At 46.9% G+C, this 27,637-nt stretch overlaps 1 protein-coding gene across 1 annotated transcript in view; it reads left to right on the top strand.

Moving 5' to 3' along the window:
* The window catches only part of LOC136591287 (matrilin-2-like), a 101,434-nt gene that overhangs the window by 55,218 nt on the left and 18,579 nt on the right, over nucleotides 1–27,637 (top strand). The window contains exons 9-11 of the mRNA XM_066588506.1: nucleotides 5,204–5,326; nucleotides 17,817–17,939; nucleotides 22,755–22,877. Of these exons, the coding sequence (XP_066444603.1) occupies nucleotides 5,204–5,326; nucleotides 17,817–17,939; nucleotides 22,755–22,877 (369 nt within the window). The remainder of the gene's footprint in view (nucleotides 1–5,203; nucleotides 5,327–17,816; nucleotides 17,940–22,754; nucleotides 22,878–27,637) is intronic.

Genomic DNA, 27,637 nt, shown 5'->3' with positions numbered 1-27,637 from the left:
ATCCTATGTGCAAATACGCACACTTCAGCGCAACGTATTTGCACTATGAAGGTAGATTTCTGTGTGTATTAGCGCATTTTAATGTACATTTTGCGCATGCAGGGCATGTATATTTGCGCACGGCAGATGAACATGCCCTGATTTAAAAGGCTATTTAGCTAAATGAGGTCCAGATGTGTTATCTTTTCAATGGAATTGCGCATTTGTGCGCACATTGAGCACGCATTTGTGCATCTCCCATAGATTTCCATAGGGACACTCGGTGTGCAAATGCGCTGAAAAATAGAGCAGGTCCTATTTTTTTGCGCATGCAAAAGAGAAAATAAGAAGGAACCATCAATGGGTTCGATTCTTTGAATAATGCATGTGTAAGCCGCCCTAATAATGTCCTATATAAGTAACTTGCCTTCTTTGTAGCAGCTTCTTCCCAGTGTACTAGATGCGACCTTTGCAGTTACGTCCCACAGAGAGTTCGCGCTCGCTACTATTTATGTGGAAAAGCATACGGTTGGGTTTGATCTTCCACTTGGAATAGGAACAAAGGAAACCTGCATGGAAAAAGGTTGTTATTCCACGGGTACTTGACGTTATGCAGACCAAGGACGGATATTTTACTATATACATATCCGCAGAGGTGAAGCAAAGGTGGTGGTGGGGCAGCGGGTGTAGAAGTTGTATCTCCGCTCTGCTACATGGTGAATAGTAAGCGGTGTGATAGTAGTTTATGATAACTTCACAATAATATAATGGACAAAGCTAAATACTATAGAAGTGGATATAAATGGCCTCTCTTCTATATACACTGACCAGTCATAACATTATAACCACATGACCTCTGAAGGTGGCCTGTAGTATCTGAGGCTGAAAACACACTGCCGTATGCGCAAATACGCTCAGCAGTACGGAGCGTAGTTGTATCTTAATGAGGAAGATTTTTTCTCCCTCGCCAGTGTCAGGGAGAGAGAGGGGGGACCCTGACCGATCCCGCCTCTATGGCTGATTTGTCACAGTTTGAGTACTCCGAGCACCCTTGCCGCTTTGACCGCTTGTCACGGCGGAGTTTCGATCAATCAGTCTAGCAGGGTTGCAAGCGTAGAGTCATTAGAATACAGGTGGATTTGTACCCAGCTTTCCCAGGCTTCTGCACGCATGCAGAATGAAAGCTCAAATCACCCCTTACCCGGTCTAAACACATCCAGCACTCTACAATACCCGCACATACTTGCTGCCACCACCAGCTTTTATATCACAGGTAAGCTGGAACCCAAACTATGAATTATGAACACAATTTTCGGAGTTATGGTTGGTTTTAAAACAGACGAGGCTTGACTAATAAATTGCGTATTTATTCTAAAAAAGACTAGCAGTGCTAAATATTGATATGTACAAATATAACAGAAAGATGTTTGGCCCAAGGTACTGAATTGTGCGGAGTCACGGGAAGAAACAGGAAAGTCCTTACACCATAGTGTATCTCCAAAGGTCTGACAATTGGGTCTGTCTGACCCCAATTTTTTAAGGTTTCCCCAGAACACACCTCTCCCCATCCCCCTCTGAGGTCATTCTGAGAGGGATGGGGTGAATGCGTTCATACCTGTGGAAAAACCATAATTCCCCATCTTGGTTATATCTCCGCAGGAGATCCTCTGATCAGGAATATATACCTGGCATATTTTTAGTCATGATTTTATCTACTCAGTGATACCAAGATTATACCCAGGTATGTGGATACGCCATTTGAGTATTTTCTGTGACCCGCAACTCCATAGGTTTGGATGTGTTTTAATCAGCTGCCCGCCCAATTCCAAAAGTATAACTTATATTAGGCTAGGACCGTCACATGACCAATAATCTTTATTAAGAGATTTTCCTATTAATTTGACTCTCGGAGTCAGGGTGTTTGTGAGAAATACCAGAGGTGCCAATCCTTGCTCGCAGGGGGGTAATTAGCATTCCCCTGTCACTAGCTAATTTTATTGCCATCTAGACAAAGGACATCCAGAGGCCAAATGCAAATCAGAGACCTCTGCAGATGTGAGGAAGGAAGGGGGAATTAACAAATATCAAGGAACCCAACTTTCTCAGTATCCAGAGCAGGAAGTTGTTATGGACAGTTGGGTGACACTTTATCAATATCATTATACCACAGCTGGCAGTTCAAACTCTGCACAAGAGGAGTTTGAAAAAAGAGGCAGGAAGACAGTGGCGGTATTGTATCTTGACGCCACTAGGAAGTACTGGTGGAGTGAAGACTGACAGGAGGGGTGACGCCCCCTGTATCTGATTGGCTGCAGACATGTCTTCCCTGCAGGTCCTGCCAGATCATGAGAATGCTGTCGTCCCAGATCTAAGCTCCCTGCTCGTGGTCCTAGGAGTGGATAGCGTAGCTGCGTTCCTCTGCTCCCAGCAGCATGCTGCAGTTCAGGGTGCTGCTCACATTCACCCACCCAGCAATCGGCCATCTCCTGCAGCATTCCCCCACTCTGTGTGCAGCACTCCTCCTGTCCTAGGAGGATGCTGAAATTCCAGACGCTGACCTCCGCTGCTCAGAGTAAGCATCTCCCGGCAACCCCCCTTCTAGTCCCAGCAGCATGCTGCAGTTCACACTGCTGATCACAATCACCCACCCAGCAATCGGCCACCTGTTGCAGTGTTCCTCTGGTCCTAGGAGCATGCTGATGTTCCTGACACCAACCTCCGCTGCTCACAGTAAGCACCGACGGCCCTGCCTATCTCCCTCTCTCCCTTCCTCCGGTCCCAGCAGGCTGCTGCACTTCACCCTGCTGCTCACAGTCATCCACTCAGCAATAGGCGATGTGTTGTAGCGGTCCTCCGGTCCAAGGTTCCGAGCAGCTCATCTTCACCCCGCTGAAGAGCTCAGCATCTCCGCTTCCATCAGTCATCCAGCGCTCATTATCAGCAGTATATAATGTGGGAGGACACCGTCAGTACTGACTGTAGGTTACCCAGGAGGGCTATGCTGGGTTATGCTACTTTTTCCTGTGTCGCATTTATGATTTACATCACTACCGACACTATTACCACCTTCCAGGACCTTTAATATTTCTGCCAATCGGGAGCTAGGGGTGTGAGAGGGGCATTCCTCCTGTCAAACCCCTAGCTTTCTGTGGCGTCAACATATAATAATACCGATAGTGGCTGCCTGTTTTTTCCCGCACCATGTGTTCATGGCTGAGAAATCCCAGTTGTGAAAACGAAACCTGTGAACTCCTACTGAGATCAGTGGTTTTGTCCCCTTATACGGCCATGATTATCCCAGCTGTATAAGGGAAGAAAAACGCGCTCACGTGTTTAAGCGCTGCCACTAAGGGCTCTGTCACACATATTTTTTGCGCACATTATACGGAGCACTAAAACCATATTGATTTGCACTGGAGCATTCAGAGCTGTATTTTTTAGTGCATATTTACATGCATATAAAAACACGCTACATGTCTGAAATAGCCCAATAAAAGTAATGGGACTGCACAAATGCGCAGTCAATATGCATATTACATAAGTGAACTTCATGTCACAGTGAGCATCAGGAGCTGGCACCTCTGTTTTCACATCCCCCTGAATGCACATTGTCTATGGAGGACGGACCACGCGAACTGACCCACCCTCAAGAAGACCTACTCGGAAGAAAAAATGGTTGGGCAGCAGTGTGTTTAATGTCTTCCCCATCTGATTGTTTGGACTGTCCCATTGAGATCTATGACACGGAATGATCAAACAGCTCCTCAGACTGATCCATGTGGACTGCTTTGGAGGATGTGGGGGATTTAGCATGGGGTGAAGTAGAGGGGGAATGCTCATGGCCGACTGGTGCAGACTGACTACTATGTGCCTGTGACTGCGAGGAACAGGAGGTGGCGGTACTTGAAGCATGCTATGTCATCCTCTCTATGACCTGTTCTGCAGATGTAATACACAGATAGAACCACATCCAAGGACTACTTGGGCTTCTGCAGAATACGAAGCTGTTGCTTCAGTGGGAGCCACTTGAAGTGCCAACTTGGCTTGTCCCCTACCCCTTGCTTTCTTCAGGTTTCCTTTTTTATTTATTTAATTTTATGTTTTTTTGTTTACTTTTTAGTGTAGTTTTATGCAACTTATCAGCTAACTTTGTAATTTGAAGAAAACCACTGCTAGCTGCGTAAGACTGCAAATAATTTGTAGTGGTCGGTTTTGAAGGACATCTGAGTTCACTGAGATGCACTGTGTGTATTTGCTGTTTCCCTGTTTGGGTTTCTTTTTGTCTTACATTAACAAAAAAGCACCATCAATTAAATAGGCTGCAATCCCTGGAAAGCACGGTATTTGAGAACAGAAAGCCACAGAGAATAGCTTGTATATTTGTGCACACTCCCTGTCTGGCACAGTGTGAAGGAATCCCCACACCTCACTGATAGCTGCTTAAGGCCTGCAAATAATTTGTAATGGCTGGACTGGCGACTTTGAACAACATCTGAGGCTGTTATTTCCACAGGGAGTCGGCAGATAACATTGTAGCCTACTGGTAGCCACAAGGAGAACAATGCAGCTGTGTGCACAACTGGGCGTGTGATTAATCACAGGCTGGGCTCTGCAAGCAGTTCCTAGAGACCCTTTTCTATGGCCATTAACACTTTATCCAAAAAAAAGTCACTAAATCATTCAATCTTTCAGTCGTTTGAAAGATTATCTTTGCGTATAAAAGGGCCTTTGGTTTATTGTGCCTTAGACAGGGCACAGGTTCCTTTTAAAGGTGTTTTTTCGTGTTTTTTTTTCATTTTTTTTATCTAGTCTAAATATTCCCTCCCTCCACGTGGAGCCTACTGTCCTGAGCTCCATTACCAGTAAACATTGCAGTGGCTCTCTGCTCTTTCCATGGCCCACTATTCTGGCTGTCTATACAATTGCATAGAAAGGGTGTCACAGCTGCGGTGATGTCACATATTGACATAGTCGCTGCACGGACACATTCTCCCTGCAATGTATATGGGTGTTCTATAGACTGCACACAGTGAGGGGGCATGTACAGCCCTGATAGTATGCTTGTAAGTGATTAGGGGTTTATTTCTATAGCCTCACAGGAGCTGTTTTCGCCATTTGTGTTTTTTATCAATTGATCATTTGGTCAAAGTAATGATGATAATTATTTCTGAGTATCAAACTGTGAAAATGCTATAATACAGCCGGTCCTTTCATGTATTTATAGAAGTGGATCATTGCTCTGAATCTAACCACGGCTGCCAGCATGTCTGCACCAACACAGACGAGTCCTATACGTGCCAGTGCTATGAAGGGTTTGTCTTGAGTGAAGATAAGAAGACTTGTAGACGTAAGAAAATCTCCTATTATACTCCAAGCATATTATCCTGTTACTTTTGTGACACAATGACATTTACTGCAGAAAATCCAAGCTGAAGGAAAGGAGACATTCGGGTAGCATTTATGCACCATCCAGAGGCGTAACTTGAAGCTCCTGGGCCCCAATGCAAAACCTGTAACAGGGCCCCCAACTATAATGCTTTATTCATAGTACAGGGCTCCCTATATGGAGAAGAGAGGCCTTATGGGCCCCCTAAGGCTCCTGGGCCCGGGTGCAACTGCATCCCCTGCATCCTCTATAGTTACGCCCCTGGCACCATCCATTCCAGGAGTCCGGGAAGAGGCGTACCAAAAGGCTCATGGGGCCTAGCGCCAAAAATACAGTTTGCCACCCTATAACTGCACTAATATTGTTTTTTAAGGTTTTTTAGATGAGCTGATTTATCGTTTGAATGAGTGAATGACATCAGAGTTCGCTTGTGCGCTCGAAGACGTTTAAACGAGACATTGCCCAGAATCATTCATTCTTTCACCTTCGCTGTATTAGTGAATGATAGGGACTGAACGGACGATGTTTAAGCGAAACGATAACTAAACGAGCCAATGATGATTTTTACGTCTGCATAAACTGAGCGACGAGAAAGAGCGAATGATTCTCATTCGCCGTTCAGTCGTTGCTTCATGTGTAAACTGAAGTTTATCGTTCACTTTCGCTTGTTTGAACGAATACGCAGCATATTCACGAGCCAAAATACGCAGTTGCCTTGCGTATTTCTGCCATGGGCAGTTCTTTTGCTCATATAAATACAAACACATGAAATCGCTTTGATTTTATACGTAAATACGTAGAGAATACGTAGGTTTCCTGCATATTTCGTGCGGATTTGCGCATATCTATTAATTTCTATGGGCTTCTACTGTGTGCAGTTCGCATCAAGATAGGACACGCTTTGTATTGTTTCATGAGATGGCACATCACGTGAAAATATACGCTCAAGTGAACGAACCCCTTGACATCAATGGGTTCTATTCACTGTGTGTTATGGGCACAAAAATTGCACGCGTATTTACGCTTGTGTGAACGAGCCCAATATGGTGGCTTTACACAGCAAGTATTGGACGAAAAATCACTCAAACAAGTGGTTTTCAGCAATAGTTGTCCTGTGTAAACATGCGACCCGACAGGATATTGAGCGAGAAATCACTCATTAGTCACTTTGTTTGAACTCATTGAGACAAAGTGACTAGCGGGCGACTTCTTGCTCTGTGTAAACAGGCAGTTGCTCACCTATGAGCGACTGCCTGCCCACAGTGAATGGAGGCGGCTGGAAGAGATCTCTAACGCGCTCCGCCTGCAGTCACTGAACAACAGGAGGGATAGTTGTTGGGACAACTGCTTCTGCGCCCTCCAGTCATCCCACCAGTAGTAAACCTTGGAGCTCACTCATAAAGGCACATAGCGGCTGCGTATTATGCGCTTATACGCAGTATAGGGGCTTAAACAGATGAGCGTGATACGCCGTGATTACGCGCACAGAAACTTCGCAATGCGCATAATGCAGAGAATAGAAGGATTGGATGTGAGTACCGCCAATCCTCTTTTACTTGCACCTCAGTTGCTGCTCTACACCACGTATGTATTTGGGACTGTTACGTTACACACTTGTCTGTCGAAGCCCTAAGTTTATATATGCATGTATCATGCGCATTTGCTGCGTATTTATACCCCCATAGCCCATAATTGGGGTATTACGCATGAAATATGCACCAAAATAGGACATGCTGCATTTAATTTCTCTCGCATAGGAGCGGTTTTACAAAGGCGTATTTTTGTGTGTATTTGCAATGCCCGGGAATAGAACCATTCTACTCAATGTGTCATCAATAGCTAGAAGTGGGAGAACCCATATAAATCCAGTCACAAAACGGGGTGCGCCTCAAGCTTTATGTTGGTCAGTGGAGCCCGTCTCCACAGTTCCAAACAATATCACAATCTGATTGTTGTCAGTAAGAGAAACCAAGTCATCTTGTAGCTAGGATACCTTTTAATAGCTAACAAAAATACATGATGTCATAGCGTAGGTTCGGAAGCTTGCTGTAACATCATGTATTTTTGTTAGCCATTAAAGGTATCATATCTACAAGATTACGTGGTTTCTCTTACTGACAACAATCACACTTTGCTCTACTGGCCAACGGGATGCGCCATTGTCTTTAGTCTTCAGAAACAAATGTTTTAACCTCGTAGGTGCACAACAAGTTCATTTGCTCCCTTTACGGTATATATCTCCTTAGAGCAGTGATGGCGAACCTTTTAGAGACCGAGTGCCCAAACTGCAACCCAAAACCCAATTATATATCACAACGTGATGTCAGAGGGTGGGGCTTATCACGATGGATGATTTTACCCACATCGTTCTAAAAAGGTCAGGGCCGCTTCAAAATAGACAGCTTGCAGATTTTGACTGCTGTTTGGATGTGGAAATACTGCAGAATGTCTTCAGCGGAAATTTATGTGGAAAATTCTGCAGCATTTCCGCATCCAAAAAGCAGTCAGAATCTGCACCCTGTCTATTTTGAAACAGCCCTGCCCATTTCCACCACATGTAAACATACCCTAGCGATAATAGTGACCCCCCACCCCAGCGATAGTAGAGTAAACCCCCCCTACAGCGGCCCCCAGTTTATTAGTGAGACCCCACAGTGGCCCTCAGTATATTAGTGAGACCCCACAGCGGCCCCCAGTATAATAGTGAGACCCACAGCAGCCCCCAGTATAATAGTGAGACCCCACAGCGGCCGCCAGTGTAATAGTGAGACCCACAGCAGCCCCCAATGTAATAGTGAGACCCCACAGCGGCCCCCAATGTAATAGTGAGACCCCACAGTGGCCCCCAGTGTAATAGTGAGAACCCACAGCGGCCCCCAATGTAATAGTGACACCCCACAGCGGCCCCCAAATGTAATAGTGAGATACCAAAGTGGCCCCCAGTATGTTAGTGACATCCCACAGCGCCCCCCCCCCCCCAAGACCGACATACTTACCCCCTCCTCCTGGAAGCTCAGCTCCTCTGCTGCTCGGCGATGATCCCAGGACACACTGTGACGTCAGTGTGCTGCTGGACGCTTCCTTCCCCTGCTCTCATGGAACCTAAGAGGAGACGTCGGGGGAGGGGGAGGAGGATCCCGGCTGCACACTGACATCACAGTGTGCGCCGGGATCAGCACGGCTAGCTGCGCAGTGAGTGAATACCAGCAGGGGAGCCGTGGCCCCTGCCAGTATTCACTAGTGGTGAGCGGCGATGGCGAAGCATGCCAGTAGGGAGGGCTCTGCGTGCCGCCTCTGGCACGCCTGCCATAGGTTCGCCACCACTGCCTTAGAGTGTAACTGTCATTTACATTTTTATTAATATACAGAATAGGTGAATTAAGCATTTTTTCTGTACGTTTTATTAGCCTTTTCAGTACATTTTTTTGTTCAAAGCCTTTCTTGTGCTATGCAGCTAGGAGAATACGTTGCTAAGGAAATCTATATTTACCTACCGGCTTGGTAGTAGAGGCAGTAGAGGGCGCTCCAGCTGTGCCTGCACTGTTCCCTATAGTGCAGCTGCAGACACAGCTGTTCTCATTATAACACTTTATTAATAAGTTTTTGTCTTCTATTTTATTCATTTTTAACCCTTTGACCTCCCATGCCCCCTGCTTTGTCCCCTCGCACTGGTGTTATTCTTCTCTGCCAGTTTCGGTGGCTTTGTCCCCGGCGCTATTAAGAAGAAGCTGTTTTATGTTGCAGACAGCTTTTCCCCTTCACAAATGTTTACTCTCCACCGGACCCAATGCACTCAGTTGTGTTCGTTGGATGGTAACATACACACCAAGCTTCTCCTCCACTACATGCCGCTGGGGACAGAGCAGCCAAGACCAGTGGAGAAGTAGAACACTAGTGCGGGGGACAGGGGACACCAAAGAGTTAAAAATTAATGAAATAGAAAACAACCATTTATTAATAAATTCCAGTCCTCAAGGCACCCCAACAGGTCATGTTTTCTGGATTTCTTCAGTATTACACAGGTGATGTAATTATTGCCAGTGCCTCAGACATTGCCATAGGTAGGGGTGTAACTATAGGGAATGCAGAGGATTGCACCCGAGCCCAGGAGTCCTATAGGGCTTATTAGTCCTGTCTTCTCCATATAGGGAGCCCAGTACTATTAATAAATAGAGATGAGCGAACACCAAAATGTTCGGGTGTTCGTTATTCGGAACGAACTTCCCGCGATGCTCGAGGGTTCGTTTCGAACAACGAACCCCATTGAAGTCAATGGGTGACCAGAGCATTTTTGTATTTCGCCGATGCTCACTAAGGTTTTCATGTGTGAAAATCTGGGCAATTCAACAAAGTGATGGGAATGACACAGAAACGGATAGGGCAGGCAAGGGGCTACATGTTGGGCTGCATCTCAAGTTCACAGGTCCCACTATTAAGCCACAATACCGGCAAGAGTGCCCCCCCCCCCCCCCCAACAACTTTTACTTCTGAAAAGCCCTCATTAGCATGGCATACCTTTGCTAAGCACCACACTAGCTACAACAAAGCACAATCACTGCCTGGATGACACTCCGCTGCCACTTCTCCTGGGTTACATGCTGCCCAACCGCCCCCCCTCCCCCCCACAGCGCACACCAAAGTGTCCCTGCGCAGCCTTCAGCTGCCCTCATGCCACGCCACACTCATGTCTATTTAGAAGTGCGTCTGCCATGAGGAGAAACCGCAGGCACACACTGCAGAGGGTTGGCACGGCTAGGCAGCGACCCTCTTTAATAGGGGCGGGGCGATAGCCCACAATGCTGTACAGAAGCAATGAGAAATAGAATCCTGTGCCACCGCCATCAGGAGCTGCACACGTGGGCATAGCAATGGGGAAGCTATGTGCCACACACTATTCATTCTGTCAAGGTGTCTGCATGCCCCAGTCAGACTGGTTATATGCACCTTAACAGTAACCGCGTTGGTGGTAATGTGGTGGTGACTGTGGACCTAGTAGCGCGGTTGTATTTTGTTGGTTTTCGGAATGTGGCCAGGATTAAGTGGGCCGTGGCGGGGGGATGGTGTGGGGGCTCTCTTGTTGTGTCGGTAAAGGTGAAATTCTTGGACTGCCACCAGACGAACCAATGCAAAGGCATTTGCCAACAATGTTTTCCCTGTTGGAGGGGGATGTTTTTGAGGCACTACGTGTCCTCTCCACGTGTCCGTGGTTATATGCACCTTAACAGTAACCGCGTTGGTGGTAATGTGGTGGTGACTGCGGACCTAGTAGCGCGGTTGTATTTTGTTGGTTTTCGGAATGTGGCCAGGATTAAGTGGGCCGTGGCGGGGGGATGGTGTGGGGGCTCTCTTGTTGTGTCGGTAAAGGTGAAATTCTTGGACTGCCACCAGACGAACCAATGCAAAGGCATTTGCCAACAATGTTTTCCCTGTTGGAGGAGGAGGGGGATGTTTTTGAGGCACTACGTGTCCTCTCCACGTGTCCGTTCCATGTCAGCAATAGTAGCACTCAGGACAGGCCCCATTAACAATTCTGAAGCAGCAGTATAGCGGGAGCGCAGTCTTCGTTCCATGTAAGCAATAGTAGCACTCAGGACAGGCCCCATTAACAATTCTGAAGCAGCAGTATAGCGGGAGCGCAGTCTTCGTTCCATGTAAGCAATAGTAGCACTCAGGACAGGCCCCATTAACAATTCTGAAGCAGCAGTATAGCGGGAGCGCAGTCTTCGTTCCATGTAAGCAATAGTAGCACTCAGGACAGGCCCCATTAACAATTCTGAAGCAGCAGTATAGCGGGAGCGCAGTCTTCGTTCCATTTCAGTAGCCTTAGTATAGCCAAGGCACAAGTTACATTTATGTAGCTAAACTGTAGGCCAACCCCACACACCTTTCTGTACCATGAGTGCAGGCGAAGAACATAGAAATTACTATGATTACACTGTAGGTGAGGGCCCCAAAAAATTGGTGTACCAACAGTACTAATGTACCTCAGTAAAAATTGGCCATGCCCAACCAAGATGGCAGGTGAATCGCTTTGGTTAATGTGGCTTAAGTGGTAACTAGGCCTGGAGGCAGCCCAGTGTAACGAAAAATTGGTTCAAGTTAAAGTTCCAACGCTTTTAAGCGCATTGAAACTTATAAAAATTGTTCTGAAAAATTATTTGAGTGAGCCTTGTGGCCCTAAGAAAAATTGCCCGTTCAGCGTGATTACGTGAGGTTTCAGGAGGAGGAGCAGGAGGAGGAGGAGGAGGAATATTAGACACAGATTGATGAAACAGAAATGTCCCCGTTTTGGATGGTGAGAGAGAACGTAGCTTCCATCCGCGGGTGCAGCCTACGTATTGCTTACGTATCGCTGCTGTCCGCTGGTGGAGAACAGAAGTCTGGGGAAATCCAGGCTTTGTTCATCTTGATGAGTGTAAGCCTGTCGGCACTGTCGGTTGACAAGCGGCTACGCTTATCTGTGATGATTCCCCCAGCGGCACTAAACACCCTCTCCGACAAGACGCTAGCCGCAGGACAAGCAAGCACCTACAGGGCATACAGCGCTAGTTCAGGCCACGTGTCCAGCTTCGACACCCAGTAGTTGTAGGGGGCAGAGGCGTCACCAAGGATGGTCGTGCGATCCGCTACGTACTCCCTCACCATCCTTTTACAGTGCTCCCGCCGACTCAGCCGTGACTGGGGAGCGGTGACACAGTCTTGGTGGGGAGCCATAAAGCTGGCCAGGCCCTTAAAGACTGTTGCACTGCCTGGGATGTACATGCTGCTCGATCTACGCACATCCCCTGCTACCTTGCCCTCGGTACTGCGCCTTCTGCCACTAGCGCTGTCGGCTGGGAATTTTACCATCAGCTTGTCCGCAAGGGTCCTGTGGTATAGCAACACTCTCGAACCCCTTTCCTCTTCGGGAATCAGAGTGGGCAGGTTCTCCTTATACCGTGGATCGAGCAGTGTGTACACCCAGTAATCCGTCGTGGCCAGAATGCGTGCAACGCGAGGGTCACGAGAAAGGCATCCTAACATGAAGTCAGCCATGTGTGCCAGGGTACCTGTACGCAACACATGGCTGTCGTCACTAGGAAGATCACTTTCAGGATCCTCCCCCTCCTCCTCCTCCTCCTCCTCAGGCCATACACGCTGAAAGGATGACAGGCAATCAGCCGGTGTACCGTCAGCAGCGGCCCAAGCTGCCTCTTCCCCCTCCTCCTCATCCTCCTCATGCTCCTCCTCCTGTACGCGCTGAGAAATAGACAGGAGGGTGCCCTGACTATCCAGCGGCATACTGTCTTCCCCCGCCCCCGTTTCCGAGCGCAAAGCAGCTGCCTTTATGGTTTGCAGGGAATTTCTCAAGATGCATAGCAGAGGAATGGTGACGCTAATGATTGTAGCATCGCCGCTCACCACCTGGGTAGACTCCTCAAAATTACCAAGGACATGGCAGATGTCTGCCAACCAGGCCCACTCTTCTGAAAGGAATTGAGGAGGCTGACTCCCACTGCGCCGCCCATGTTGGAGTTGGTATTCGACTATAGCTCTACGTTGTTCATAGAGCCTGGCCAACATGTGGAGCGTAGAGTTCCACCGTGTGGGCACGTCGCACAGCAGTCGGTGCACTGGCAGCTTAAAGTGATGTTGCAGGGTGCGCAGGGTGGCAGCGTCCGTGTGGGACTTGCGGAAATGTGCGCAGAGCCGGCGCGCCTTTACGAGCAGGTCTGACAAGCGTGGGTAGCTTTTCAGAAACCGCTGAACCACCAAATTAAAGACGTAGGCCAGGCATGGCACGTGCGTGAGGCTGCCGAGCTGCAGAGCCGCCACCAGGTTACGCCCGTTGTCACACACGACCATGCCCGGTTGGAGGCTCAGCGGCGCAAGCCAGCGGTCGGTCTGATGTGTCAGACCCTGCAGCAGTTCGTGGGCCGTGTGCCTCTTATCGCCTAAGCTGAGTAGTTTCAGCACGGCTTGCTGACGCTTGCCCACCGCTGTGCTGCCACACCGCGCGACACCGACTGCTGGCGACATGCTGCTGCTAACACATCTTGATTGCGAGACAGAGGAGGAGGAGGAGGAGGAGGGTGCTTTAGTGGAGGAAGCATACACCTCCGCAGATACCAGCACCGAGCTGGGGCCCGCAATTCTGGGGGTGGGTAGGACGTGAGCGGTCCCAGGCTCTGACTCTGTCCCAGCCTCCACTAAATTCACCCAATGTGCCGTCAGGGAGATGTAGTGGCCCTGCCCGCCTGTGCTTGTCCACGTGTCCGTAGTTAAGTGGACCGTGGCAGTAACCGCGTTGGTGAGGGCGCGCACAATGTTGCGGGAGACGTGGTCGTGCAGGGCTGGGACGGCACATCGGGAAAAGTAGTGGCGACTGGGAACTGAGTAGCGCGGGGCCGCCGCCTCCATGATACTTTTGAAGGACTCCGTTTCCACAACCCTATACGGCAGCATCTCAAGGCTGATGAATTTTGCTATGCGGACGGTTAACGTTTGAGCGTGCGGGTGCGTGGCGGCGTACTTGCGCTTGCGCTCCAACAGTTGCGCAAGCGACGGCTGGACGGTGCGCTGAACTACACTGCTGGATGGGGCCGAGGACAGCGGAGGTGAGGGTGTGGGTGCAGGCCAGGAGACGGTAGTGCCTGTGTCCTGAGAGGGGGGTTGCATCTCAGTGGCAGGTTGGGGCACAGGGGGAGAGGCAGGGGTGCAAACCGGAGGCGCTGAACGGCCTTCGTCCCACCTTGCGGGGTGCTTGGCCATCATATGTCTGCGCATGGTGGTGGTGGTGAGGCTGTTGGTGTTGGCTCCCCGGCTGAGCTTTGCGCGACAAAGGTTGCACACCACTGTTCGTCGGTCGTCAGGCGTCTCTGTGAAAAACTGCCAGACCTTAGAGCACCTCGGCCTCTGCAGGGTGGCATGGCGCGAGGGGGCGCTTTGGGAAACACTTGGTGGATTATTCGGTCTGGCCCTGCCTCTACCCCTGGCCACCGCACTGCCTCTTGCAACCTGCCCTGCTGATGCCCTTGACTCCCCCTCTGAAGACCTGTCCTCCTGAGTAAGCGTTGCACACCAGGTGGGGTCAGTCACCTCATCGTCCTGCTGCTCTTCCTCCGAATCCTCTGTGCGCTGCTCCCTCGGACTTACTGCCCTTACTACTACCTCACTGCAAGACAACTGTGTCTGATCGTCATCGTCCTCCTCACCCACAGAAAGTTGTTGAGACAGTTGGCGGAAGTCCCCAGCCTCTTCCCCCGGACCCCGGGAACTTTCGAATGGTTGGGCATCAGTGACGATAAACTCCTCTGGTGGGAGAGGAACCGCTGCTGCCCAATCTAAGCAGGGGCCCGAGAACAGTTCCTGGGAGTGTTCCCGCTCCTGAGCAGGTGTTATTGTAGTGGAGTGAGGAGGCTGGGAGGAAGGAGGAGCACCAGACAGAGGATTCGGATTGGCAGCAGTGGACGGCGCAGAACTGCGGGTAGACGATAGGTTGCTCGAAGCACTTTCTGCCATCCAGGACAGGACCTGCTCACACTGCTCATTTTCTAATAACCGTCTCCCGCGTGGACCCATTAATTGGGCGATGAATGTGGGGACGCCAGAAACGTGCCTCTCTCCTAATCGCGCAGCAGTCGGCTGCGACACACCGGGATCAGGAGCTCGGGCTGTGCCCACACCCTGACTTGGCCCTCCGCGTCCTCGGCCGCGTCCACGTCCTCTAGGCCTACCCCTACCCCTCAGCATGCTGTATTACCAGTGATTTGATTTCACAGGCAGGAAATAAATTGGCGCAAGACTGCAGGCCAAATATAATTTTTGCCCTTTTTGGAAAACAAAAGGCCCCACTGCCTCTAGTGAATGAATTATCTAAGTTTAATAACTGTGCTGTGTCCCTGCTAATGTGTCACAGAACGTGAAGGTAGCAGAGTTATTATAACTCTTGGAGAGCAGGTATTTTTTTCCCAATTAAGGAAAGCAAATGGCGAAGCCAGCAGTAAAGCGTAGCTGGGTGCGTCTGATTTAGCAATGTTGTTCACGCAGCTCACACGTCTCCACCGCCCTTAGGACGGACAGAGGCTGGACAAATAGATTTGTTTTCAGTTTTTTTCCACCAAAAGGCAGCACTGCGTATATTCAATGAACATGAGAAGTTTAATAACTGTGCTGTGTCCCTGCTTATGTGTCACAGAACGTGAGGGTAGCAGAGTTATTATAACTCTTGGAGAGCAGGTATTTTTTTCCCAATTAAGGAAAGCAAATGGCGAAGCCAGCAGTAAAGCGTAGCTGGGTGCGTCTGATTTAGCAATGTTGTTCACGCAGCTCACACGTGTCCACCGCCCTTAGGACGGACAGAGGCTGGACAAATAGATTTGTTTTCAGTTTTTTTCCACCAAAAGGCAGCACTGCGTATATTCAATGAACATGAGAAGTTTAATAACTGTGCTGTGTCCCTGCTTATGTGTCACAGAACGTGAGGGTAGCAGAGTTATTATAACCCTTGGAGAGCAGGTATTTTTTTCCCAATTAAGGAAAGCAAATGGCGAAGCCAGCAGTAAAGCGTAGCTGGGTGCGTCTGATTTAGCAATGTTGTTCACGCAGCTCACACGTGTCCACCGCCCTTAGGACGGACAGAGGCTGGACAAATAGATTTGTTTTCAGTTTTTTTCCACCAAAAGGCAGCACTGCGTATATTCAATGAACATGAGAAGTTTAATAACTGTGCTGTGTCCCTGCTTATGTGTCACAGAACGTGAGGGTAGCAGAGTTATTATAACTCTTGGAGAGCAGGTATTTTTTTCCCAATTAAGGAAAGCAAATGGCGAAGCCAGCAGTAAAGCGTAGCTGGGTGCGTCTGATTTAGCAATGTTGTTCACGCAGCTCACACGTCTCCACCGCCCTTAGGACGGACAGAGGCTGGACAAATAGATTTGTTTTCAGTTTTTTTTCCACCAAAAGGCAGCACTGCGTATATTCAATGAACATGAGAAGTTTAATAACTGTGCTGTGTCCCTGCTTATGTGTCACAGAACGTGAGGGTAGCAGAGTTATTATAACTCTTGGAGAGCAGGTATTTTTTTCCCAATTAAGGAAAGCAAATGGCGAAGCCAGCAGTAAAGCGTAGCTGGGTGCGTCTGATTTAGCAATGTTGTTCACGCAGCTCACACGTGTCCACCGCCCTTAGGACGGACAGAGGCTGGACAAATAGATTTGTTTTCAGTTTTTTTCCACCAAAAGGCAGCACTGCGTATATTCAATGAACATGAGAAGTTTAATAACTGTGCTGTGTCCCTGCTTATGTGTCACAGAACGTGAGGGTAGCAGAGTTATTATAACTCTTGGAGAGCAGGTATTTTTTTCCCAATTAAGGAAAGCAAATGGCGAAGCCAGCAGTAAAGCGTAGCTGGGTGCGTCTGATTTAGCAATGTTGTTCACGCAGCTCACACGTGTCCACCACCCTTAGGACGGACAGAGGCTGGACAAATAGATTTGTTTTCAGTTTTTTGGCACCAAAAGGCAGCACTGCGTATATTCAATGAATAACAACTGTGTTGTCGCCCTGCCTATACAATTCTTTCCCTGCAGTATCAATGGAGGGTGCAATGGTCTGCAGAGGCGATTTTGAGAAGCAAAAAAAAATGCAGCACAGCTAACAGCAGCCTGGACAGTACTGCACACGGATAAATATGGCCCTAGAAAGGACCGTTGAGGTTCTTGAAGGCTACACTCACTCCTAACACTCTCCCTGCCTATGCAACACTTCTGTCCCTAATGCCGGGTGCAACGCTCTGCAGAGCCGATTTTGAGAAGAAAAAAAATTGCCACTGCTAACAGCAGCCAACACACAGCTATCAGTGGCCCTAATAAGGAACTTTGGGGGGTCTTGAAGCCTACACTAACTACCAATTCTTTCCCTACAGCAGCTCCGGTACAAACAGCACTGTCCCTCATCTAACTCACACCGCATCTGAGGCGAACCGCGGGAGGGGCCGACTTTTATGTTCGGGTGACACCTGATCTTCCCAGCCACTCACAGCAGGGGGGTGGTATAGGGCTTGAACGTCACAGGGGGAAGTTGTAATGCCTTCCCTGTCTTTCAATTGGCCAGAAAAGCGCGCTAACGTCTCAGGGAAGGAAGTGAAAATAACCAGAACACCGCATGGTGTTCGTTACGAATAACGAACATCCCGAACACCCTAATATTCGCACGAATATCAAGCTCGGAAGAACACGTTCGCTCATCTCTAGTAATAAAGCATTATAGTTGGGGTCCCTGTTACAGATTTTCCATTGGAGCCCAGAAGCTTTAAGTTACACCTCTGAGTCACAGGTGTTGTTATTATAGGATATCCTGAAAACATGATCTGTTGGGGTGCCTTGGAGTTGGGAACACTGCCTTACGTTATATAGTAAACTGTGTTCTGCCTTGGTTTGTCTAATCTATCCTTGTTCTTTCTCATTGCAGCTGTGGACCACTGTGCTTTGAATCAGCATGGCTGTGAGCACTTGTGTGTTAATGCGGAAGGGTCTTACATGTGTCAGTGCTTCGAAGGATATTTTCTTCGGGATGACAAGACATCCTGCCAGAGTAAGAGTCTGCTATTCTTGACATACTGTAGTACATAGACCGATAAATAATTACTAAGTGTTTGCTCTTCGTTGAGTCTTTACACGCACGGACCCTCGTAGCAGATGAGCTGTTAACATCATTATTTGTAGGCTCTTGGCAGGAGGCTCTGAAGCGTAAAACTGGACCACAAGTATTCACGTAGACGGAGGCAAGTTGTGGCGTAATCCTAGATGATAGAACTGATATGCTCCTTTGTCCGTGTTCTTCATGGTGGTTAGTATAGAATTCCTGGTGTTGCGGCTGTAGTAGGCGTGCATACCATAGAGCTAGACCATGTGGGCGCAGGCCTGGGTGGTCCCATTGCCTTTGCTACTGTTATTTGGACATTGTACAGGACCCCCCATCCACAGGAACTGTATACAGGGCTACTTGTGTTAGGGCTGTTCACATTCGGATTTTCATGTACATTTAATATATATGTTAAACGTACATGAAAAAATGTATACAAGGATATGGCATTTTATAAACACCGGTAGGGTTTTAAAATGTATTTACTGGTTACTGATAGCCATACATTTCCATACGTTTGTGTCTATTTCTACATTAAAAAAAACTATGTTTTTTACTGTAAACTTTTTTCTTAATAAAGTTTTGTAGTTTAACATTCTTTTTTTCCTGAAGGCATTTGATATCAAAAAAACATATTCGTTAAACATATGGAAACATACTGCCATGAGTTTCCATACGTTTTCCGTTGACTGTAATATTAAAAAAAAGTATGTTTCCACACACATTTGTGTTTACAGGAAAGTGTAGTAGACTATGCTTTTCCATCCCACAGAAAAGTTGGCAAATATATAGGAGGTTAAGCACAGTCAACAGTATGTATTTTTGAACTAGCCTGTGGGTACAAGAAGTTATGCATTTTTCCACTTTTTTTGTATAAAAACGTATGCAATTCACAGATGCTTAAGGCGTATTTACGTGCACAAAATTTGCGCACACAATACAGAGGAAATAGAAGCCATTGATTTCAATGAGTTCGTTCCTTTTTTGCATGCAGCATGCTCTACTTCTGTGCACATTTGCGCAGAAGTCTATGGGGGTGCGCAGATGTATGCACAATATGCACTATTCTACAGGAAGAAGAACACATCTGGAACTCATTAGGCTAAATAGTCATTTAAATCGAGGCATGATTGTGCAAAAAACCTGCTCTGCGAGCAGAAAAAGTACTATAAAACGTTAAAAAAAGCTCCCATTCATAGCACAAATACGTTGCGCTAAGGGGTGTACAAAAACTCATACGCTCATGAGTAGGAGCCCTAAATGCTAGTGTGAACAGCCCCTAGATTATAAAAGTACTTAGTTATGTTGCATTATAGCCTTTATGGGTAATGACACAATTTACGGCCACATTAATGGTGGTGGTGGCATGCCACCTCAAAAGGGTGCAGCATTGGGTGTTACTGCTAAAAAGGGCATTCAGAGATGGATATAAAAACTCCACGTAGGAACGGAAGTGTAGAGTGCGACGTAGAAAGTGAGAGAGTGGCATATCACAGATTTAGAGCCATTATGTAGGGTGGCCACGGTTTGGCATTGGAGAACCTGCGTAGATACGGAAAGTCTCAAGAAACCGTCTCTGTGAGAGTTGGTCGCCACCACCGGTTGCTAACTGCCATGTATCATGTGACCCGCAAAATTTGTGACTAACAGACGGCTGTCGAGTTGATTAAAGTTTCCTGCAAACATGTGGCTGTCCTCCGCTCATTTGCCAGCACATTGGTTATTGCCTTATTGCCTAAGCACTTGTGTAACCAGGAATTCTTGAGATGCTTTCACCAGACGATGAAGATACTCAAGGTGAGCACCTCAGACACTCCAGTCATCTCTCTTGCCCATCCTAGAAGACTGAGTTTCCAAACTGGTGCTTGTGTAGCCCCCACTACCCATTGCCCCAAGTGTCAGAGAACGGGCATGGGGGGGGGGGGGGTAAACAAGCACTAGACCCTTATGGGTGGTAAAATATGGCAGCATAATCGTGGACCTGCCTTTGCTCTGGCGTCCCTCTCTTCTTCATTCGCCACTGATCATTAAATTTTAGTATTACTGTTGATTAAATACAGAGTTAAACTATAGAAATGTAGAAAGCCCATTACAATCTGCAGAGAGCGAGCCTAGGAGATCACTTCTGTTTCAGACACACAAAGCAGATTTCAAGGTCCATTACATTTTCTTTCTAGTTTGATGTGCAACTTAATTTGCAGAACTTTCAACGCCCATTCATTAGTATGTTTTTTTTCCATTTTTCAGCTCAGTTCAACATTACTGGTATCTTAGAGTGTGCATGGTAATGAGGGGACTTCAGTGCAGGCAGTGGCATTTTGATGTGTATAAAGCCCATTAAAAGTGTACAAGGAGCTTAGTCATCCGGTAGAACAAAGAAACACTAAAGAAAAGCTCATCAGGCATTGGTCGTACGTGTAGCAGAAGTGTATTTTGGAAAAGCTGTGTTCACTGTTAAGGGTACTTTACACTAGGTGATTATTGGCCGAATTCTCGCTAGAAACAGCAAATTCGGGCGATAGTTGTCCAATGTACAAGCGCCCGCCAACAGGGCACTGAGTGAGAAATCGCTCACTTGTCGGAGTTGCTTAGTTTTTAGCAAAGTTAAAGACCAAGCAACTGTAGGGACTAGATATGAGCGAGTATACTCGCTAAGGCACATTATTCAAGCAAGTAGTGCCTTAGCCAAGTATCTCCCCGCTCATCTCTAAAGATTCGGGGGCCGGCGCGGGTGACAGGTGAGTTGTGGCAGGGAGTGGGGAGGAGCGGGGGGGGGGAGAGGGAGAGAGAGATCTCCCCTCCGTTCCTCCCCCCTGCCGCTCCCCGCCCCCCGCCGGCCCCCGAATCTTTAGAGACGAGCGGGGAGATACTCGGCTAAGGCACTACTCGCTCGAGTAATGTGCTTAGCGAGTATACTCGCTCATCTCTAGTCAGAACGTAATGTTTGAGCAACTACCGTTTACTGTGAATGGAGGCGGGCAACCAAGCGGAATGATCCCCAGCCGCTCTGCTTCTATTCACTTAAACAACTATCGCTGCTGCATAAGCACAGAAGCAATTATCAGGCGGCGGTCCGTGGGATGGCTGTCGGGCACTGATGTGCCTGGCAGTCATCCCGTGTAAAGGGACTTTTACAGTTTGTCTTAATTACCTCTCTCTGCATAGGTGTCAATTGGTAGATGCACTCAATCAAGTGTCAACCAAGCCCTGCTCGGGGTTAAGGACATAAATAAGTTTCAAAGAATCTGGGAACAGTGAGTTCCAATGTGCCTCCAGCTGCAATCAATGCTCCGTCTATTCATTATTTGCTTTCAGTTTCAACATTTTAACTGAATAGAGCAGATTTACCAGCAACATTCAATGGTTTTCTGGCACAAATTGTGCCACAAACCTGCCTAAAGGCCCATTTACACGCAAAGCTAATCTTTCAAACGGATGAAAGTTTTAGCGATCTTTTTGCATAAAGTGTTAATGGCCACTGATGACCATTGCCACTTCATGCTCTTCATTTGCATGTAAATGGGCCTCAACATGCTGTTTGCAGAGCCCAGCACGTGAGTAATCACACACCAAACTGTGCGCACAGCTGCATTGTTCTCGGCGCAGGTGCGGTGGAATATAATGTTAACTGCCAACTCCCCGCGGAGAAAACAGCCTGTAAACTGCTTTATCTCCAGTAGCTGAACAATGGATTTAAAGTTTACCTTAAAATCATCGTTCAAATGAAAAGTGCCCGGTCGTTTGAACGAATTTTGAGCAATAATCATGGTTTCCTGGCTTGGTTTCCTATTCCCAATCACTGTTAAGACTTGTTAGAAAGTCACATTGAGGGTGCGGGCAGACGAGCGTAGGTGTATTTACGTTCGCACGAGCGCAACGTATAATCGCCCGAGCGATCGTTTTTCACCGATCACGACCAGAGCTAGAAAGCGTATTTTCGTTTGTTCCTACTTTGCAAACGGTCTTTTCGGCGATCGAATATGCGTTGGCGCGTATTTCGGTCGCATATGTTCCGTTTTTTTTTCGGGTTGCCGTTTTTACGCGCCGTAAAATCGCCCATGTGAACGAATACATTCGAAACCATTGCCTCAGATGGTCACGTATATACGTTTGGTCGCAAAAACGCGCCGTTTATGCGCTCGTCTGCCCGCACCCTGATTCAAAGGAATTCTGCCATCCAATAGGTGGTGCTGCAGAGGTTTTTTTCCATCTTCCTTATTTGCATAAATTACCCAGAGAAGCTAGCATGGGCTTATAAGTCTCCTCACTCACTTTCTAGGTGTCCCCACACCCCTTTTGGGTGCTCTCCTTGGGAAGAAACTATACCATCCCCTGACCCACTCACCCCCTGCGTGTCTCCACACACTTTTTGGGTGCTCTCCTTAGGGAGACATGACACCTTTCTTGACTAAGGGGTTAAATACCTATAGTAACATGACAAACAGTCCAGGTATTTTACTTATAACTGTAGTAGCTTCACTTTATTAGTTACAATGTGCTTGGAGTGTCACTTGAGATGCTCTCCACTTTGTACAATCCTTGTTTGTTGGAAGGTCATTAATGATAGGCTGATGGCAGGTTGCTCCACTGCTGTGAGCCCCAGTAAGTAGCTGGAATTTGTGGAGTAACCTGACAGCAGCTGTTCGATTTTCCTACAGCGCCACCACAGGAGAAATGAAGCATTGCACAGTCCTCACTAAAATAATACCTCTAGTACTATTTACCGCTGCCTATTTAGGTAACCACATATCCTTTCATTCCCAGGTAAAGATGTCTGCAAATCCACTGAGCACGGATGTGAGCATCTGTGTGTAAATAATGAGGAGTCCTATATTTGCAAATGCTTTGAAGGCTACATCTTAGCAGATGATGGGAAGAGATGCAAAAGTAAGTAATAGTAGTGGTGTTTTAGGTTTTTACAGACTGCAAAAATGCTTAAAAAGGACCTATTACTGATCATGACATGTCTGCTTAACCCTTTCAGTGGCAGGTTTATTATTACCATGTCATGCCAGGGAAATCTCCAGGGCTTGCTGCGCTGAGTATGCAGTAAGATTTCAGAGGACAGCTCAGTGCTCTGCACATTTCAGCAGCAGAGCTGTCCACAGAAATCTTCCAGAGTTTGATTGCATGGTCAGAGGAGCAAGTCCTGGAGATATTCCAGGCGTGCCACTAAAGGGGTTAAAGGTGGTTTCACACGGGAAAGAAAATCGCACGATATTTTTTCACTTGTTGCACAAACTCAGTGTGGGAAAAGATAGCACATACGCTACGGATTCCGACCGTCTGCTTTTACGTGCGGCTGGTATAGATAGGTCCTGCCCTATCTTTTGGCCGCGATCAGCCGGCAGCCCCCCTAGAAGCCTACGGGAACTGCCAGCAAGGGGAGTGGGAGGGAGGGGGGAGGAAGGACTTTAGCAGCACCTCGTGCTGCTAAACTCCCTCCCACCTCCTTCCCCCTCCCTTTGCCAGCAGCTCCCATAGGCTTCTAGGGGAGCTGGCGGCTGATAGGTCTTGCCCTATCTTTTGTCCTCTATCTATGGGAGCTTCTATTGCTGCCGTCAGCCGGCAAAAGGAGGGGGAGTGATGGGGAGGGAGTTAAGCATTGCTACACTCTTTCCCCCAGGCGGACTGAATGGGCGAGAAAACACAAGATTTATCCGTGACTTGGTCGCAGCTTTCTCTCGTTTGTGCATTTTTCATCCGTGATGCGAGCAGGCCGATAATCGCCACGCCCGTGTGAAAGAGGCCTAAATTAGTTTGAGTGAAACCAGAAGTTCACTGAAACCCCTGAAACTAGTATATAACACTATGGCTGCTTTCACACGGCCGAGAAAATCGCGGTAGATTTCTGCTTTGCGAGTCGCACAAATCTCGCACAGATATGAATCCTATCCTTTTGAATGGGGTCAAATACATGAGCAATGTCGGAAAAATCGTAACATGACCTATCTTTGGCGTTCCCTTGGAATGCATCACCCATTGTTTTCAATGGGGCTGGAACACAGTGCATGCGAGTGCAATGCGAGGTTTCCCATTGAAAACAATGGGAAACACTTGCCGATGCAACTGTACTGAATGGTTGGGAGGCGTTTTTGACATCGCACGTGTACGAGTCCAATGTCAGGCCAAGTTTCACGCCCAATATCGTGCTTGGCTGTGTGAAACTAGCCTCAGAGCCATAAACACCCTTTCAGAGTTATACGGGACTTTTCTAGGTCTTAGACACTGTTATACACCAGTGATCAGTGAACCGAGTCAATAGAACCCTGTTTTGGGTCGAACTTTGCTAAAAGAACCTAAACTGAACTTTTACAAAAGTTCGACCCCAAACCGGGTTCTACTGTTTCAGTGTGCTCAACACTAGTCCTGAATATATAGTGCTGTTGTCAGCTCTGATTGGACCATGTCAGACTGTGTAAGGACACACCCCAAACTGGTCACACCCAGCTGTCAACTTATTCTTAACTTTCCAGGAGGAATAGCGGAGGAACATCACAACACTGAGCTCTAGGAAAAGATGCTTTAGCATCGTAAGTTCATGAAGAATAGAAGTATTTACCATGTCAGCAGAGGGGACAGCTCCACTTTAGATTTTTGGCCCCTATGAAAGATGGAATGCCCCTTTAAATCTATGACACGACTGTGTAAGAAGGGATACTATTGTGTAGGTGAGATAGTCTGCAGATAGAAGACGCCATAGGAGGGTAACAAATAGTCTCCTGCTTTTAAGGTTCCTGCTATATTGTGTCATCGGCGTCTCTCCCCATAAAACAGAAGGAGTTAAATCAGGAAAACTGATTAACCACAAATTGCACAATAGGATTTGTCTGTACAAGCAAATCTGCTGCAGCGAAGAATACAAATCAGACGGGAACAGTTGGTGAGAAATGTTAGATGCATAATCTGTCTTTGTGTCCAGCTTAACGCTCTGCAGCATCAAGGCATCGAAATGATTAAATAAAACTGTGCCGGCATTGCCAGTATAGACATCGCCGATGAGCATGACTTGTAAGGAGATCGGCCTACAGAGCCCACTGGACAAATACTCCGGAAAGGCAACGCTCCTTCTCAGAATCCCAAGACACAATGTGCTTATCTGTTCTGCTTTGCTCATTAATACAAAAATATAGTTTCAAGGCTTTATTAAAGGCGCCTGCAGTTAAAGGGCCGTGGTCACTTCCACACAACTTCACTCCACAGTTGCAACCACGGGCATCAGTGACACAAACCTCAACACATATATATGCCCCATTTTGTTCCACCCCTCCAAAAAAGAAGAAAAACTTCAGAGCATACATATCTATAAAGACAACACTTATAACATGGCAGCTTAGATACAGCGGCGGCTCATCTGTATGTTAACAAATAATCGTCAGATACCGGTTCTACACAGTGAAAAGTGACTACAGTGCAGTTACAAACGCTAATCACAGGTGAGGTCTTCACTGATTTAGAGTCATTCATTTACCCTTTACTTCTCGATCTGGGCCCAGATCACCATGGCAACTTCTTCCAGACTGCATTTGTCTCAGCACACAAATTTCCCACCCTGCTGCAAACACTAATATACCTCTCAGTACCCACTGCACAGTAAGTGTTCCCTTTTGTACCTCACACAGTTCTAGTCCGCCTTTTTGTGTCCCATTAAGTTACAGACACAGTAATAAATGTCCCATTGTGCCCACGACAATATAATGTCTAGCAACAGTGCCCTCCGTTGTGCAACCACACAGTATTAATACTCCCTTTATGCCACCCCCATTATAATAATCTCCCATTGTACCCCCCAAAAGGTAATAGTGCCCCCAGTTCTTCCTCAATGTTAAACTGGTCTCTTTGTTGCCCCCAAAGCAATAGCGGTCTCTCTGAGCTCCAAAAAGTAACAACAGGGGTCTGCAGCCTGACTAAACTTTTTCTTCTTTAATGTGCTGCAAAACACTTCCCTGTCTCCTGAGTAGAGGAAACCAGGGGAGTAGGATTCAGGATGCACATGCTGCTGTAATAGCACCACCTTATGTGTACTGAAACCACCAAGCTTATTGTGCTTTTTCAAGTGACAGCAACCAAACACATTGAAGGCCCTTATACTTGCAGTTCTGTTTAGTAAACGTGACTGTTGGATTATATTTGGCCTGCAATTGCCTTGTTTGTTAAGGGCAGCCTTACAATGTTGGTTACCAAATCCGTGCAATGCAAATGGCGCTCTGGCAATCACCCAATCAGGTGGTATATAGAGGGTACATGATTGCGATTGTGCAATATGAGTTTTTTCACAGTAATGGAGATATCTCACTGTTTTTATTGTATAATAAGTAATATACAACATGAGGATGGCTGCACACGTTGCTTTCTAGCGCTTTTTGACTACTTATAGCACTTATGTTGTCTAAAAATTAATCTTAATGTAAACTAAACTAAAGTAACCCCAAACGCTACAATATTCGATCAGTTCTAGTTGCATGGATACTTTCTATTTTAGGGTTTCCTAGTGCAGAATTGTGGAACATTCTATACAAATCCAAATGTATTAGAAAATACAGGAAATGTTGTGTTTTGGTGTCATAGCAGCGCTATCTGGTGGTAATAGCTGGTGCTACAGTATAAACTGTAAGCACTGGACTACTGCACTCCTCAGCAAGGATGACATTTAGAAAACATTTCATAACATATTGAAAAGGAAAAAAACTTTACCTGGCGATTCAGTGTTAAATCACTATAAAAAAACATGTAGGTCAATCTAGGGAAAATGTCTGTAACCTCATTAGCTGCTCAGGTCACATGAGTTTATGAAGGGGCCAGTTAGCATCCAAAATGTGTTGCTATTGAATAAAAGTATAACCCCTTGGGGATGACACTTTTTTTGCCATTTTTGTTTTCTCCTCCTCACTTTCAAAAAATCATAACCTTTTATTTTTCTGTTCACTTAGCTCTCTGAGGGCTTGTTTTTTGAGGGACAAGTTGTACTTTTCAATGATCCTACTTCTTATACCATGTAATGTATTGAAAAACTTTTAAAAAATTGAGTGAAATTCAGAAATAATGCAATTTCACCATCTGGGGGGGGGTCTAGTTTTTGCCATGTAGATGGTGTATCAAAAATGTCGTGTTAACTTTATTGTGTGAGTCGGTACAATTACGACAATACCAAATTCATACAGCTTTTTCTTGCTGTACTACTTTTAAAAAATAAAATATCTTTAAAGAAAAAACTTTCTGACAGCATCATCTGACTGCCATAACTGCCATTATCTTTCTCTCAATGGGGTTATGTGAAAGCTCTTTTTTTTTTTTTAAGGACAACCGGTGGTTTCTATTGGTACCATTTTGGAGTACACACAACTTTTTAAAAACATTTAATATTCTTAAATTTAGCTTTTTTTTTAGTTCCCATAGGGGACATGAACTTGCGATTATTTGATCACTTATACCATATACTGCAATACTTCAGTATTTCAGTATAGGGTATTTCTGAATGCACAGGCCAATTTTAATAGGCAGAAATACATGGCAGCACTGGAGGCCTTCAGAAGGCACTGGGCTACCGTAACACCTGGACGGCAACGTGCTATCTTATTGCAGGAGGCTGTTCGGGACCTCCGAATGCGGATCAAAGCATTTAACAGTGGATGCAGCCGTTACAGCCA

This window comes from Eleutherodactylus coqui, unplaced genomic scaffold, assembly GCF_035609145.1.
Source record: "Eleutherodactylus coqui strain aEleCoq1 unplaced genomic scaffold, aEleCoq1.hap1 HAP1_SCAFFOLD_28, whole genome shotgun sequence".
In the NCBI taxonomy this organism is placed as follows: domain Eukaryota; kingdom Metazoa; phylum Chordata; class Amphibia; order Anura; family Eleutherodactylidae; genus Eleutherodactylus; species Eleutherodactylus coqui.
The sequence above is the reverse complement of the archived record's forward strand: the minus strand, read 5'-3'. Positions and strand labels throughout refer to the sequence as shown.